Raw genomic sequence first — 17,327 nt, 5'->3', positions numbered from 1 at the left:
CTCAAGTTCAAATGGAACTACGCGAGCTGTACTTTCCCTTGCTAACTCTGGGAGTCCAGGGTGGGCGGCTTCTGACGCCCGGGGCCCTCCAAATCCTGAGGGATCGCGGCGCGGCCCGCCCTTCCCCACCCGGTCAAATTCCGGGCCCGGCCCGGCGCCCCGCGGCCGAGGAATGCGGAAGGGCCGCGGGAACCCGCCGCGGAAGGCGGGGGAGGAGGGCGGGCCGGGGGACTACAGCCGCTTGCAGGAGGGGATGCAGCAGCAGATCCTACAGGTCACAGAAGACGACTGAAGCCCAGGCTGTGTTCGCCGGCCCTAGCCCGGCTCCGCGGCCCACACAACGGGCTTCGCTCGGTCTTGAGCGAGAACCCCTCTCGCATCCCCCCGTCCCGAGTTGGATCCAGCCGCGCCTTCCGGTGCGCTTTCCGGTCCACCTCTCGAGGCAGGAAGTGCCGGCCGCCGCCGCTGTCGCGCCACAGCCCAGCCATCGTCGCCGTCGCTCGTCGTCTCGCGCAGGGCAGCCCGGGTTCTGGTGTCTGGCGGCGGTGAGTGGCACTCGCCCCCGCGCACGACACCCCTCGGGCCGCGCCCGTTCCTCCTCCCTTACGGCCTCGCGCCCGCCGCCGAACCCCGCCCCAGGGGGCTGGGGCGCGGGGTCCGGGGGCTGCGGGACCTGTCAGGTTGGGCGAGGAGGGTGGGCGAGGAGGTCCTGGCAGCGGCCGGGCCTGGGCCTGGAAGTTAAGAGGCCGAGCAGCGCCAGGGCAGATGAAGCCGGGCTGGGGAGACGCCCTGTTGGGAAGAGATGGCTGGGTCCCCAGCAGACGGTAGACCGGCCCGGCGTCACCCGGCTGACTTCACCCACCTGGTGCCTCCGGGCGGTCGGAGGCCCAGGTGCCAGCGCCTTGCCCTCGCGGGCCCAGTCGACCGATTAGGGTGTTGAGCGCCTGCTCTGTGCCCCCACACGGTGCTAGGTGCTTTGGTGGGTAGGAGTCTACCGGTGCTTGCTTCTTGCCTTAGATAAGTGTCGGAGGAATCTATACCGTAGTGCATGGTTGGTGCAGGCTAAAATGTAATGATTTTCGTAAGAGTTGTGACTCTCACTGTGTCCTGCATCTTGTAAAGATTTAGTTCATTCGTGTTGGTTGAAGAAAAGGACGAATAATAAAAGTCAAGAAAGAGGGGAGCCTGGATGTCTCAGTCGTTAAGCGTCTGCCTCCGGCTCAGGTCAAGATCCCAGGGTCTTGGAATCCAGCCCCGCATCGGGCTCCCTGCTAAGCGGGAAGCCTGCTTCTCCCTCTCCCACTCCCCCTGCTTTGTGTTCCCTCTCTCGCTGTCTCTGTCAAATAAATAAATAAATAAAATCTTAAAAAAAAAGTCAAGAAAGATTTCCTGGAGAAAGAATCATGACCTCATTGAAGACCTTGGGTTCAGCCCTGGGAGGTGGAACTTAATTGTTTCGGGCAGGAGCTGTGGTAGGAGGTAACAAGACTAAAAGCTGGAAAGGTGGGAATTGTGTTGTGTGAAAAGGAGACAGTGGGGAGACCAGCCTGAATGGAACAAGATCTAAAATGAATAATAGCTGGATATAAGGGTAGGTAGGTAAATCAGTGAGGCGTTTCTATGGATGTCTTCAAAACTTGACCGAGAAATAAAAGATTATGTAAGAGTCATTAGGCAGTCATTTTGGATTCTTTAGAAAGGGAGTAACATGAAGAAAGGGGGTGTTTAAGGGATTAGTTTGCCAGTCTTTTTTTAAGATGGATTTAGAATGGTCTTTTGGTAAGAGAAGAATCATAGCATTTTAGAATTCAAAAGAACCTTATAGATTATCTGTATTACAGATTATTTTTCATTTTATAATTGAGGAAATTGAAACCCAGAGAAGTGAGATAATTGGCCCAAGGTCACTTGAAGGATTCACAGGTGCCATCCATTTTCTCTGTAAGCATTAGGTGGACCCCACTGGACCTCATAACCAAGTGCATAGCTTTTTGTTTGTTCAGGCTCTGTTGAATGAAACAACTTTTATAATGACTGGCTTGATATTCATTTATGTTTTAATGAGACTGAGTTTCAGCTGGGTGAACTGAAATTTCTGAAGGATAGATCCCCATGCGAGGGTTGTGGGATTAGGAAAGAAAAGAGCTGGTAAATGGGGCTGGTTGTCCCTCTCTTCTAGGATTCAAAGACGCCAGGTATCTGGGGATGATTTTCATTGCCAGTAGCTTTGGTGTCTTCCTTAGTCTGCATTTTAGCTGTGTGGTGACATTGCTTGGTACCCCCAACCAGCTATCCATGTTTTCATGATAGAGAATTTCAGCTGTCTGTATATAGGATATTAGGGGCCAGTGGTACAAGCTCTGGAGCTAGACTTCCTGAGTACAAATCCTGAATTTAAACTACCGTTTTCTAGCTGTGTGGCTGTGGGCAAATTGTTTATTCTCCTTGCCCTAATTTTCTCATCTGAGAAATGGGGATAACAGCACTTATATCATAAATTTTGAAGATTAAATATGTTAATACATGTGAAATGCTTAGACCAGTGGCTAGCACACATTTAGCACTCAGTTATTATCTATTACCAGCATTGTTTCTTCGGATATGGAACAGGGGTTAACTGATAAGTTTTGTTGAGGACCTCTTGGGGAAGAGTCCAGTAGAGTGAATGCTGAACCATGGGTAGACCATAGAGAAAAGATTTATTTTGGGAGTCAGATCCAGGGTCTACCTTATATATGTATGTGTAATTCTGTTTGTGATAGGAAGGAAGTATATGTATGTATTTGCTTTACTGATATTTATGGAGCACCTACCAAGTGTAAGGCACGCTGCTCTACCATATGATCCAAGATAAAAAGGCTAAATGCCACAAAAATGTATAAATAAATGGCATGGCAAGAGAATATTACTGGGCGGTAAAAAAAGAATAAACCACTGATAAACGCAACAAGATAAATGAATCTCAAAAATATTATTTTGAGTGGAAGAAGTCAGGCATATAGAATATACACTGTATAATTCCATTTATAAGAATGTCAAAGACAAAACTAATTTATAATTAATAAATTTCTGATTTATAGAAATCTGAGCAATGGTTGCCTATGGTAGAGAGTCATTGACTTGGAAGGAACTTTCTGGAGTGATGTTAACATTTGTAACTTGATTGGGATGGTCGTTACATGGGTGTTCACATTTATAAAAACTCATTTTTAAGATCTGTACATTTCACCATATATAAATTTCACTGCAGTAAAACAAAATGATATGGGAGTTCAGGGGATGGAAAGTTTACTGCCAGCTGGGATGATCCTAAAACCCATAATTAAAAAATGACAACATTATAATGTATGTGGTAAATATTAAAATATGTATACTATGGGGAAAGCTTAGCTGGTTACTAAGAGGAAAGCTGTAAAAATTGTGTTTGGCTCTGTAAAAGAAATAATAGATATAATAACTTATAGAACTGATTACGTATTGGCCTAAATATGCAGCATAAAAACAGTGATATGTCATTAAGTGTATGAGGTTAATTTTGTGAACTGTTTTAGCTTGATTATATACTAAATTCTCCTTATGATTCCTGTTTTCAGACTGTTGCTTATGTATCCAGTCATTTGATCCTCCTGATTAGCACTAACATTAGTCTTGACTATAATAATGACCATGGGAATCCATGAAAAATTTCTAAAGTTTCTGGCAGACCATGGTGAGCATGAGAATTAAATCAGAAATGACCTTAACTTTTGGCAGAACTGCTCTCTGCTTTTTTGCATTCATTTACTGTTAGGCCTCACCTTGTCCCTCTGCTTACAAATTGGCCTTGCCAAAGGAGACCCCCTCAGCATCCTGCCCCTGGGCCTCTCTACTACCATTCTACTGGAGCTTGGCTAAAACTCGAACTCTTCCATCATCCCTTTGCTCACAAAACCAGCTCCTCTTCCCTCCCTATTTACCTCATTCTTGAGAGGTAGCTTTATGCTCCTGGTTTTTCAACCAGTACCTGAGAAAAGCACAGTAGTTCAAGGATAGAGCTTTGGAAAAAAACCCAATTAGGAAGCAAGAAGAACTAGCAAATCAGCATAGGAAGCAGCAGAATGGGATAGTGTTGATGGGAATGTTGAGGAAGTGGTGACTCTGTTGCAGTTCAAAGAGGCACCCACAGAAGGGGTGCCTGGCTGGCTCCATCAGAGCATGGGACTCTTGATCTCAGGAGGTCGTGAGTTTGAGCCCCATGTTGGGGATAGAGATTACTTATAAATAAATAAACTTTAGAAAAAGTAAAAATAGTATGAGTAACTATGGGCTAACATTTAAAAACCTAGATGAAATGGTTATAAATTACTAGAAAAATATTTTTAAAATGGCAAAAATGAGGGGTGCCTGATTGGCTCGGTTGGTAAAACGTGCAAATCTTGATCTCGGGATTGTAGGTTCGAGCCCCACATTGGGTATAGAGATTAACTTTAAAAAATAAAATAATAAAAATCTTTTTTAAAAAGCAAATAGAGGAGCCCACAGAACTTGGAGAAATTGAATAGAAGGAATTAAAATTTTCTTTTCTACTGGAATCAAAATTCCTTAATACAAACGACTGTGGCCATAATTCTGAAATAAATCATTGTCCTATTTTAATATTAAAGAGGCCAAGGAAACACCGTGCCTTTACTAGTTTTCTAGTACTGTATAACCAATTACGCCAAATTCAGCATCTTAAAAAAAACAAACAGTTTCTGAGGGTCTAGAATTCCAAGGCAGCTTAGCTAGTGGTTTAGAGTCTCATGAGGTTGCAGTCCAAGTGTCAGCTGGGTTTGCAATCATTTGAAGGAAGATCAACCTCCAAGATGGCTGACTCACTGCCTGGCAAGTTGGTGTTGACTCTTGGCAGGAGGCCCCAGTTCCCTGCCACAGGGACCTTTCCATAGGGCCCTCTGGGCCCTTGTGTCCTGGTGCTGGCTTGCCCCAGATTGAGTGGTTTGAGGAAGAGCAGGGCAAAAGATATAGTGTCTGTTACAAGGTCGCACACCCATCATTTCTGCAATATCCTATTGGTTATGAAGAGTAGCAGAATATGCTACTCCAAAATATGCTACTTTGGCCTAAAGATTGTTTTGAGCTGAAGGCAGTTGAAGAAGCAGACACACAGGAAAAGCTCTCTATCCTCCTATTTGCCTAAAAGCAGGACATAAATTTACAAAGGTGTCCTTCCTCCCCTCCATACGAGGAAGAACAAAGGTTACTCTCTGGAGACAACTTTAGACTCTTATCATTGGAGAAAGCCCTGACTTTAGTCTGCATGACAAGCCTTACCCTGTTTACTGTGCAACTTCCACACAGCTAGCCTCTTCCCCTCACACACACCTTCCTTCTTTGTCTTTAGCTGGAGATGATATTTAAGCTGAATTCTAAGTTACCTTTCTGAGTTGGCTTTTCCCTAGGTATCTCCCATGTATATATGTTAATAAACTTCTGTTTTTCTCCTGTGAATCTATAATTACAGAGGTGTCAGCCAAGAACTCAGAAGGGTAGAAGGAAAATTATTTTACCTCCCTACACAGGTCAGCCCTTTTCACTGTTGGATGGGATTGCACAAGGGCATGAGAAATGTTGAGGGCCATCTTGGAATTTGGCTATCACCGGAGCCAAGGAACAAGCTCAGATGCTCTCAAGGCCAAGGAACAAGTTCAGATGCTCTCAGAGGCCAAGGAACAAGTTCATAGCTCTCAGAGGCTCTCAGTCACATAAACAAATCCCAGCTCTGACAGGAAGCTGTGGGGAGTAGTGGGAATTGCTCACTGAATACTCATTATCTACAGGAACTTGGGAATGCTGGTCAAGTGATTCCTTATCATACAGTTTTTCAAGATGTCTGAAATTTGTTTTTATTAAAGTAACTATTCAGTTTTTTAAAATGTTGGCAAACTAATTCAGTTGCTTAAAAAGACATTTTAAAAGGTCGTCCCTGGGAGAATTAAATGAACCTCCCTGCAACCTGCATATAGTGTGGTAGCTGCCAGTTTGTGACTTCTGATCTACTTATCCTATTTTATAGATGAGGACAGTGAGGCCCAGGAAAGCTAAAATGACCCAAGGTCATGTATCTTGTGAATGACAGAACTGAAATTAGTATACAGGTCTCTAGCATCTCTATTAAAAACCTAATGACCAAATTTTAAAAACTAAAGGGAACTCAGTGCATATATAATGCCTTCTAAATGGTTAATTTTGGTTCTCATGCATGGAATCACCTGATGCACTTTTTAAAATAGAAGTTGCTGGGCCCCACCCATCATCATTCAGTTTCAGTTAGACCAGACTAGGACCTAGGTATCAGGTTTTTTTAAACTTTCAAGATGATTCTAATGTGCAGCCCAGATTGAGACCAGAAGGTTAACTGCTGTGAGAGACATGTTTACTTGCCATGTGGTGACAGCAAACAACTGACTTAAAAGACACTTAAAGGAAGAAGCCTCAAAGGAATGTCGAAGTCCTAGGCAGCTGACAGAATATGTCCCATAAAAGCCAATAGTCATATAGGTTGGATGAAGTTCACAAGCAATTTCTGCTTATTATCGTGCCCATGTTTTGATTGATACATCAGTATTGCAGGTGTTTTGCAGACATGTAGATTATTATCTAAATATGTTGACACCACAACCGCATATACCAGTATTCCTATATCCCTGCCCTTCTTGTAAGCTCTGTGAACAGTACATATAACCTTTAGTTCACTCTACATGAGAAATTTACAAAAATAATGAAATAAAAATTTTGAAGAGGAAGTAAGAAGTTTTTACTGCTATTGAGGGTTCTTCATTACAATTATATGCTGATTTATATGGATTTTTTTCTGTAATTATAGTTTAAGGGTAGGGTTTGATTGTTCTTTTCTCTTTAACATGTATAGGTTAAACATTAACTTGACAGCCCTAGGTAAAGGTTTCAAGCCTTTATGATGTCAAACTAAGGCCATGTCTCATAGGAAATATTGTCACTCAAATAAGCCTACATTACACAGTCCATTCTACTATGCAGTTCTATTCTGTACATTGGTTTCCCCAGTATAGTCTGAATTTATTTGAAAACCCGAGGATTTGAATTCAGAGGAAAGTCACTGCTCAGAAATCATTGCGGGGCGGTGGGGGTTGGGGAGACGCCTGGGTGACTCAGTCAGTTAAGTGTCCACAAATAGATTTTGGCTCAGGTCATGATCCTCAGGGTTGTGAGATTGAGCCCCACATGGGGCTTGCTGCTCAGCGGGGAATATGCTTGAGTTTCTCTTTCTCCCTCTCCCTATACCTCTCCCCTACTCTCTTGGACGCACTCCTTCTCTCTCTCAAATAAATAAATAAAATCTTTTAAAAAAAATGGTCAGTGTTGGATTACATTGGCAGTATTGAAAGTTTTTAAAAATTGTGGTAAAATGACTAGAAGAACATTTAGTACAAAGTAAAAAATATAAAGGTAGAAATAACCTTTAATAAATGGGGTTTGGATCCCAGCTCTGCCACTAGGTGACCTTGGGAAAGTTATTTAATAGCTTCGATCTTCAGTTTTTTCATATTTGTAAAGCAGGTATGTTAAGTTTATTTTTAAAGATTTTATTTATTTATTTGACAGAGAGACAGACAGCGAGAGCAGGAACAGAAGCAGGGGAGAGGGTCAGAGGGAGAAGCAGGCTTCCCGCTGAGCAGGGAGCCCCATGTGGGCCTTGATCCCAGGACTCTAAGATCATGACCTGAGCCGAAGGCAGACGCTTAACAACTGAGCCACCCAGGCGCCCCGGTATGTTAAGTTTAATGCACATAGTGTGCCTAGCACATGAGTCACTCAGTAAATGGTAGTGGAGCCATAAGTTGATTAGACCTTTAATTTTCTCTCTGGTCTTAAAGCATTTTGGGCTGGAAAAGTAGCAAGAACGAAAGTACATAAGGTAAGAACCTGCATGGTGCCATGGACACATACAAGCAGTTTGGTGTTGCTGAAGGAAAAGTACAAAGCAAAGAATCGCTAGAGATAAGGCTGGAAAGGTCATTCTAGTGTATGGAAAGGAGCATCTTGTATACCATGCTTAAGAACTTATACTTTGTACTATATGCAGTGGAGAGCCAAAGACAATTTTTAAGGGAAAGGTAAGATCATATTCATGAGTTAGACACTACTGGCTGGAACTTAAAAGGGCAGTTTAGAGGGAAGAAAAAGCAAGAAGATAGGTTTGTTGGCTATAGAAATACTCTACACAGAAAAACTGAAGGCCCAGTGTAGGGTGGTGGGAGAGGAATGAGGAAGATGAGCAAGTCTGAGAAATACTCAAGAGGCAGGGCTTGATTCACCAGGGAGAGGGATGAGTTGGGAATGACTCCTAGGTTTCTGGCTTGGTGAATAGGTAAATGATGGTGTCATTAACTGAGAGAAGACAGAAAGCTAAGAAAATTTAGAAACAGGAAGATAATTCAGTTTTCAGCACATTGATTATGAGTGTCCATGGGGTGTCCAAATGGGTGTCTTTCACAAGCAAGTGGATATTAGAGTCTGCAGCCCAAGGGAAAGGTCAGGCCTGGAGATACAGACTTGGGAGGCATCAGTGTTGTCAGACCAGTGAGAGTTGATGAAATCATCCGAGGAAAGCAGAATGGAAAGAATTTTAATAAGCCATGGACCGCTAGAATATTGGGAAACATGAATATTTTTTTCATGTTGAGTGAGTGGAGAAGATAAAAGCCTAACAAGAAATGGAAGAGGACCAGTCATAGAACTGAGAGAAGAGTACGTTGGTCTCACCAAGTCAAATGTAGCATTTTACATAAACCAACCTTTCCAATATCACTAGGAGTCTCCCTTGGGTGTCTGGGTGGCTCAGTCATTTAAGTCATCGGCCTTCAGCTCAGATCATGATTCTGGAGTCCTGGGATCAAGCCCTACGTCTGGCTCCCTGCTCAGCGGGGAGTCTGCTTCTCCTTCTCCCTCTTCTTCTCTCCCCTGCTTGTGCTCTCTCTCAAATAAATAAAATTGGGTTTTGTTTTGTTTTGTTTTGTTTTTAAGTCTCCCTTGTTAGAGTGGAATGTCTTCAAGGTTGGGAACCTTGCACTCTCTTTCCATTTTGGACAGTTCATTTCTATTGTTACTGTTCACCAAGGCCAAGAGTTGTTGAGACTCTGAAGAAAAGAGGGATAAGATGGTGTTAAATACAGCAGAGTGAGCCAAGGAGTTAGACTGGATTTGGCAGTTTGAAAGCAGTTGCAGTAGAGGAAAAAAAGCCAGATTGTGGTGGGTTGAAAGTGAGTGGGAAGTAAGAAAGTAGAGAAAGCCAAGATTCTTATCTCAGAAGGAAGGGGAGAGAGAGGATGGTAGTTTCTTTTGGGGGTAGAGTTCTTTTCAGATTGATTGTTTTGCTCTAACTTTGCCTTGCTTTTCAGCTGATATTTTGTATATATGTGTATAGTGTATAGGTACCATATATGTATGTAAATGTATACAGTTTTAAAGTGAAGTAAGAAAAACTTTTTTTAGAAGAAATTATGGTATTATTACATTGAGCCTATTATCTGTGCTGTAACCTATTTTGATTAGGGCCATGTATGAATTTCTCCTGATTGTTTTTTACCTTCCTTCCCTATTGCCTTCACTCTTGGGGTCAGACTTGTCTTACCATCTAGTGGCCTTATTGGTTACCTCCCCATTCTCTCACGGGCATTGCCCCTAATAAAAATCTTTGCATGTTTAATCCCATCTTGGCATCAGCTTCTTGGAGAACCCCAACCAAGCTTCTGAAATGTTTAAATACAATAGACTTTTGGGGTAGCTAAAGGTTAGCATGACATAATTGACTGATTATTTAAAATTTTTTTTTTTTTTTTTTTTTTTTTTTTACTCCAGGGGCGCCTGGGTGGCTCAGTTGTTAGGCGTCTGCCTTCCGCTCAGGTCATGATCCCAGGGTCCTGGGATCGAGCCCTGCATCGGGCCTGCTGCTCAGCAGGGAAGCCTGCTTCTCCCTCTCCCTGCTTGTATTCCCTCTCTCGCTGTCTCTCTCTCTCTGTCAAATAAATGAAATCTTTTAATAAATAAATAAATAAATAAAATTTACTCTGGGAGGTTTTTCTAAATGACTCTATTACAAACATAATTTGTAGATACTGAAAGAACTAATTCTTGCCTTCAGATTTACCGTCTTTTGTACGTATTATATCTTGAATAGATAGAATTTTTAGCACAAAAAAAATTTTAATCAACAGTTCTGGAATAGGAAGAAGAATTAAAGCCTAGACAAGTGCCTTGCTGGTGGACCACATTCTGTCTCTGATTTAACCTTCAGTATAACTAAACTCAAATAAGCTAAGTTAGAGGACAGAGGAGAAAATTAACATTTATATGAGGTAGAGGAGTTGCAATATTAGAATAAGAACTCTAAGGCTGGTATACTTCAAACCTACACCACTAAGCCAAGTTTCAGAATACCTGTGGGTGGGGGTTGTTGGTGGTGGTAATTTTTTTTTTTAATTGAAGATAGAGAAATAAGCAATGTAGATTAAAAGTCCAAGACTAGGGGTGCCTGGCTGGCTCAGTTGGTAGAGCATGCAACTCTTGATCTCGGGGCTGTGAGTTCCAGCCCCATGTAGGGTGTAGAGTTTACTTTAAAAAAAAAAAAAGTTCATGACTAAAAGTCCTAGAGAACAAAGTCCAAAATTACCTCGGTCAGCTATTGCCCAGCTAGTCATCTGCTTTCATACTATGGGGCTGCAGAGTTAAACAGCAGTCCCCAAGACCACCCTCATTTCTGATACCAATCGCAAGTTTGGGTCCCCAAGACAACCCTCAGGTTTGATAATTTTGCTAGGATTCACAGAACTCATTGAAAGCTGTTATATTTTTGGTTATGGTTTATTGCAGTAAAAGAATTCCGATTAAAATTAGCCAACGAAAGAGATGTGTGGTGCACAGTCCAGGAGGGTTCCAAATGCAGAGCTCCATTTGTCCTCTTTCATGGACAGTGTTGACTCCTCCTGGCAACAAGATGTGACTATGCAGGGAGTATGGCCAAATAGGAAAACTCACTTGATCCTTGATAGCCATTGTTTTTATTGGGGCTCCGTCACATAGATACTGTCAGCTGCTCTGTGACCGACCTCAGTCTCTAGCCCCTCGAGAGGTCAAACTGGTAATACATGACCCATAACCCCCACAATAAATTACATTGTTAGATTGTCTGATGTGACCCAAGACCCCAGATATAGGCAGGACATTCCACAGGCTTAGAGATTACCTCCCAGAAGCAGAGAGGACAAAGGCCAAGCCTCTCTTTGTGCAAAATTGTTTACTCCAAAGGGCCATAATACCTATCTCATAGGACAGTTGTGAAGATTGAATAAGAGATTGGATGGCAAATTTGCTCTGGTTTCTCTGTGTTTTCCAAGGTTACATGTAGCTAGTAATGGTGGAGCTAAGATTTGAACTCAGGACTTCTAATCCAAAGCTGATAGTATTTTTGCATTGTGTTTATTTAAAACTGCAAATAAAAAATGGAATGAAATGTGTTCATTCTATTTGACATTTACTTTGTTTTTTTTTTTTTTTTTAAGTAGGCTCCATGCCCAGTGTGGAGCCCAACATGGGACTTGAACTCATAGCCCTGAGAACAAGATCTGAGCTGAGATCACGAGTAGGACACTTAACTGACTGAGCCACCCAGGCACCTCCTATTTGGCATCTAAATTATTGGTGGCTTTCAGTAGAGTATTGGAGGCTACCATCAAAGCCATATTATCGAGAATTGAGGAGTGATTGGAAAGATTAGAAAATGAGATGGTTGAGTATCAGACTGCTATTCTGAAAGTTTTGTCAAAGGAAAGGGGAAATGAGTATGAAGATAGAAGGGATGAAAGATTAAAGAGTAGGTTTTGGGGTGCCTGGCTGACTTGGTTGGTAGAGCATGTGACTCCATCTCGGGGTCCTGAGTTCAAGCCTCACGTGAGTTCAAGCCCCATATTGGGCGTAGAGATTACTTTAAAAAAAGAAAAAAAGTAGGTTTTGATAATTTTTTTAAGATGAGAGCCTTCTGAACATGTACCATACCGTGACTATACTAGTTCCTTTGTGAATGCTGTCTCATTTAAGTCTCACTTGCATTGAAATAGAGGCTGTGTTTGGCTATAAGACTGAGGATTGTGTGAGCTTCCCTGGTTTTCATACTGTGTTTTGAAAAACCGAGGTTCAGAGAAGTTATGCAATATTGGTAATAAAATGAAGTAAAAAGAGTGCCTATTGCATTGGATTGTTAGGAGGATCCAGTGGGATAATCCTCGTAAAAAGTAAGATGAAATGTCAACGTTGGAGTCTTTCTCTTTAGGGAAGCCCCAAACCCTTATAACAGTGCTTAGCACATAGTAAGGTACTCAGTAAATGCTAGCTATTGCTATATATTTTTAAATTAATTTCCACTTAATAAAAATGAGTCTCATGAAATTCGGAGGCTAGCTATATAATGATTTCTATTCTGTTTCTTAAAATTTTCAAAACTGCTTTTCCCTAACCATCTAATTGTCACATTGGAAATAAAGTTGAAATGTATATTTATTCCTACACAATTAAAGTAATAATTCTGCATTAAGATATTTTTACTCACTAACTTTAAGTGTTACAGGTTCTTTTTTGTTTTGTTTTATGTTTTATGCGTTCTTTTTTGGTTTATGTTTTTTCTTTTTAACTCTAGAATTAAATAGCCACCATGTCGAGCAAAAAGGCAAAGACCAAGACCACCAAGAAGCGCCCCCAGCGCGCAACATCCAATGTATTCGCCATGTTTGACCAGTCGCAGATTCAGGAGTTCAAAGAGGCCTTCAACATGATTGATCAGAACAGAGATGGTTTCATTGACAAGGAGGATTTGCATGATATGCTTGCTTCTCTAGGTAGGTTTTTATATTCTTTTTTTTTTTCATATCATTATTTTTAATGTCCAGCATTTACAATACGAGGGCCAGAGCTTTCTCCCCAGTTCAAGTTTATAAATTCTCAATTGGCTTGTGGGGCCAATAGGGATACTTCTTGTCTAATCTGGTTTCTGGGAATACTTCATTCAGGTCCTCAATGGTCATCTGATCAAATGGAATTATGTTCCTCATCTTCTCCAGCTCTTTTTCATATTCCTCAATCCTGGCCTTTGAGAGAGACAAAAACTCGGCACAACTTTTCACATCTTCTTTTTCTTCAGCATCTACCTGAACAGTATATTTATCCTCTGGCACAGGAACCTTCAGGGCATTAAACTTCTTCTCAAAGTCATCTACCAAACCAACCTTTGCCACATTGGCCTTGTAGTAAGCCCAGTCGATAGTAGGTGGTTTCTCAGGGAGAGTAGCCAACCTGGAGGTAAGTGTCTCATTCCAGGATTTCAGGGAGTTAGCAATGGCCTTCTGGTTTTGGGGTATGATCTCCCCAAAAGCTACCCAGTCAATGGTTTTTAGAGCAAGTTTTCACGCAGCCACCTTGAGATCCTTCACCGACCCCGGCGGCCTAGAGTCCACAGCAGCCAGGTTTTTATATTCTTAATATGCCCACCTCCCAAAAATAATAATTCAGTGTTTTATGAATTATTTTTTGTGTGATGTGTAAGTATTTCTCTCCTTATCTCAAAGGCCTAGTGAGAGATGTCTGGGTGGGAAGTGCCATATTGGGGTTGGCCAGTCATAAGAGGATTTTATTTATAATTTTTTTATAATTAAGGTAAAGAAAATATAAAGATACAAGATTTAAAGCAAACAGAAACTGCCCCTTTGTCATTTTGGTTATATGGGTGTTAATTTTTTATTCCTTGTATGATTTTGTTGGTTTGTTGTGATCTTAAAAAGAAGGATGAGAGGGAAGGTTCCTCCACGTTCTGCCCCAAGTCAGCAGTGATTTTACACTGGGAATGGCAAGCCTAGGAGTTCTCTGTAGACTGGGCAGGGAAGGGGTGCAGGTCAGTTAGGCTCTACTCTCTGGAGTTTTCTTGTGCTTGACTATTAGCCAGAAAGGGAAGTTAGGGGCCAGAGGGCAAAGAGAGAGGTTGTTATTTTCCTCTTAGTAACCAGAACACAGTTTTGTTCCTCTATTTTTTTTCCTAACATGTTATTTTGAAAATGTTTAAGCCTACAAAAAGTTGAAAGAACAGTATGGTGACCATGCATACATCTTTTACCTAGATACACCAATTCTTAACATTTTGCAACATTTTCTTTATTCAGAGTGAGAGTAGAATGAGGATACTGAACTAAGTTACTGACTTGGAGGTAGGTTGGATCCCAGTGTTTTTCACACTTAGAATAGCTAAGTGTACTCTTTTGGGTGGGTCACTACTGAAGAAGGCCGTGGAGGAATATTGAAGGACTTAGTTGTATTACAAAGATTGAACACTCAGGGCACCTGGGTGGCTCAATTGGTTAAGCGTCTCCCTTTGGCTCAGGTCATGATCTCAGGGTCCTGGGATTGAGCCCCGCATTGAGTCCCTCACCCACTCCCCCTGCTTGTGTTCCCTCTCGCTGTGTCTCTCTCTGTCAAATAAATAAATAAAATCTTAAAAAAATATAAAAAATAAAAATGTTCTTAATGCAAGTTAATTGGAAAAATAGTTCCATGATGTGGATGATGTAACTTAAAAATATACTGGGGAGCATAATAACAAAATAATTATGTATTGAAATTAGTTCTTTGTCCTTAAATGTTAAAATGTGAAATCTTATAGGGAAGAATCCAACTGATGCATACCTTGAGGCCATGATGAATGAGGCTCCAGGGCCCATAAATTTCACCATGTTCCTCACAATGTTTGGTGAGAAGTTAAATGGCACAGATCCAGAAGATGTCATCAGAAACGCTTTTGCTTGCTTTGATGAAGAAGCAACTGGTAAGTGCTCTTTGTTTGTTCATGCCCACCCTCATTCCAGACTACGTGAAAATGAAAAAGAAAATGAAAAAGATGAGAAAAATAGAACTTAAAAAAAAAAATGAATAAACTATCATTTATAATAGGATAATATGACCGAGAATGGGGAGGTCACAGGTATATGGGTCAGAAAGCTGCCCGGTTTGTGGTGTTAATCTTTGAATTTGGTTCAGAGCTTCCTGAAAGCCAAACGGAGAAATGTCTGTTAAATAGTATTTCTAGACAATGAAAACTACTTCTTCAAGTGACTGTAAATCTCACCAAAAAGTATAATTAACTAACTTGAACAGTGAAATCTTTTTTTTTTCCTCATTTTAAGAGTGTAAAGCCTAGCTATTCACATTTCTAACTCCTCTCATTTCCCCTTTCCTTCTCTCTCAACCCCTTCCTCAGCCACCCGCACACCTCATCGGAGATACCTTGCACCCTCTTCCTGCTTCCTGTCTCTACCTGTCACAACTGCACCGTCCCTCGGGCACATTTGTTTTTTTTCCTGGGCAGCTGCCCTTTTTTTTTCTTTGCATCTCTGAAATATAGAGGGTTTTTTTTCCTCCTCTAGAAAACACTTGCTCCAAATTAATTTTGTAAGCATTATAATGTATTAAGTGAGCTTTTACAATGAAAGATGGGGCACCTGGGTGGCTCATTGTTAAGCATCCCACTCTTGGTTTCAGCTCGTCATGATCTCGGGGTCGTGAGATTGAGCCCCTTGTCAGGCTCCGTGCTCGGTGCAGAGTCTGCTTGAGATTCGCTCCTTCTTCCTCTGCCCCTCCCCTGCTCACACACTCTCTCTCTCAAATAAATAAATAAAATATTTTAAAAAACCTCTAAAATGAAAGAACTCTAAAAGTAATAGGCAGTTAGGAGACTGTTGCTGTCACCCAGGTAAGACACAAGGGCGGCTTGGACTCCAGTAATAGTAGAGGGGGTGGCTGTAAAAAAAAAAAAACCTCTAAAATGAAAGAACTCTAAAAGTAATAGGCAAGTAATAGCAATAACTCTAAAAGAACTCTAAAAGTATTGAAAGAACTCCAAAAGTAATAATTCTAAAAGCTTGGGTGGCTCAGTCGATTAAGCATCTGCCTTTGGCTCAGGTCATGATCCCAGAGGCCTGGGATCGAGCCCCACATCAGGCTCTCTGCTCAGCGGGGATCCTGCTTCTCTGCCCATCCCCTGGCTCGTTCTCTCTCTCTCTTTCTCAAATAAATAAAATCTTAAAAAAAAAAAAGTAATAGGCAAACATAATGAAATAGTTACATATTGCCTTAGTTCACTAATTTATTTTATACACGTAAATGTGGATATTCTGAAATACTTTGTAACACTGACCTAGTTTAGAAACGAACCATTAAAGTGCCAGGAAGTATTCGTGACCCCCTCCTCTCTACTGCCTTCCAGGCACCATCCAGGAAGATTACCTGAGAGAGCTGCTGACAACCATGGGAGATCGCTTTACAGACGAGGAAGTGGATGAGCTGTACAGAGAAGCGCCTATCGACAAAAAGGGAAATTTCAATTATATTGAGTTCACGCGCATCCTTAAACATGGAGCAAAAGACAAAGATGATTGAAAGAACTTTAGCTAAAACCTTCCAATTGCTTTGTCTTACTCCGTTTTATTTCCCAGACACTTTCCCCCACCCTCATAGACCTGTTGCATGCAACTTAGTTTCACAGCTTGGCCTCTTTTTTTGATGTATTTATTCTAGACCTTTCTGCCACTTAGCACTTGTATAATCAAACTGCAAATGGGGTTGAGGTTGTAAATTGTGCTGAAAAAGAGATTGCGAATAAAAATCAACAAATGTGAAAGCCCAGGAAAATACATCCGGTATTTCTGGTTTTGCTGGATTTTTACACTTTTATATAATAAAAACACTATTTTGAAATAAAGATTATGCTGACTCAAATGGAATATAATGGAAAGTTAAACAAATAAGTGGTAGTTGGGGGTAGTCTTCTTTTTTTTCTTTCAGATTTTCAACTTTACATAATTCAAATTTCATGGTCAAGCTGATTTTTCACCTATGTAGGACAGTGTTCTTAAGAGCTAAGTACATATTAACATCATTATGCAGTAAAAACTACTTATTGCCTTTGTTCATGCTTTTAGTATAAGTCAGATGTTTAAACTATTGAATGAAAAAAGCGGATATATCTGAGAAAACATTTAACATTTTATGCATCTTAGAGTCTGAGAAGATGAGGCAAAATTCTGAAGAAAAGAATAGTTATTACTAACATTACTGTAATGATTTTTCCACTGAATCTACCCAATGACCTTGTGAGAGTTTTGTTAGCTCTGTGTTTCAGGTGGGGGAACTGAGCTCTGCAGTGTTGAGTGATTGAGTCACTAGAGTAAGTGAGAGGTGGGATTCCAACCTGGGGTGCCTAATTCCAGAGCTTATAG

The 17,327-nt window shown here is 41.3% G+C and overlaps 1 protein-coding gene and 1 pseudogene across 1 annotated transcript; one reads left to right on the top strand and one right to left on the bottom strand.

Annotated features, from left to right (window-relative positions):
- Positions 1-276: 276 nt before the first annotated feature.
- On the top strand, positions 277-16,810 carry LOC113912552 (myosin regulatory light chain 12B). The gene is made up of 4 exons (XM_027575858.1): positions 277-545; positions 12,707-12,905; positions 14,717-14,878; positions 16,316-16,810. The coding sequence occupies exons 2-4, from the start codon at positions 12,722-12,724 to the stop codon at positions 16,486-16,488; spliced, it is 519 nt and encodes a 172-aa protein (XP_027431659.1). The 5' UTR covers positions 277-545; positions 12,707-12,721; the 3' UTR covers positions 16,489-16,810.
- Positions 12,929-14,196, bottom strand: LOC113912983 (annotated as a pseudogene).
- Positions 16,811-17,327: the final 517 nt, after the last annotated feature.

This window comes from Zalophus californianus, chromosome 14 (assembly GCF_009762305.2).
Source record: "Zalophus californianus isolate mZalCal1 chromosome 14, mZalCal1.pri.v2, whole genome shotgun sequence".
Classification (NCBI taxonomy): domain Eukaryota; kingdom Metazoa; phylum Chordata; class Mammalia; order Carnivora; family Otariidae; genus Zalophus; species Zalophus californianus.
The sequence above is the reverse complement of the archived record's forward strand: the minus strand, read 5'-3'. Positions and strand labels throughout refer to the sequence as shown.

Excerpts from the sequence above, each read along its gene's own strand:
- LOC113912552 (XM_027575858.1), top strand. The coding sequence starts at position 12,722 with ATGTCGAGCAAAAAGGCAAAGACCAAGACCACCAAGAAGCGCCCCCAG. Across the intron at positions 12,906-14,716 it reads TGATATGCTTGCTTCTCTAG|GGAAGAATCCAACTGATGCA; the intron begins GTAGGTTTTTAT and ends GAAATCTTATAG. Across the intron at positions 14,879-16,315 it reads CTTTGATGAAGAAGCAACTG|GCACCATCCAGGAAGATTAC; the intron begins GTAAGTGCTCTT and ends ACTGCCTTCCAG.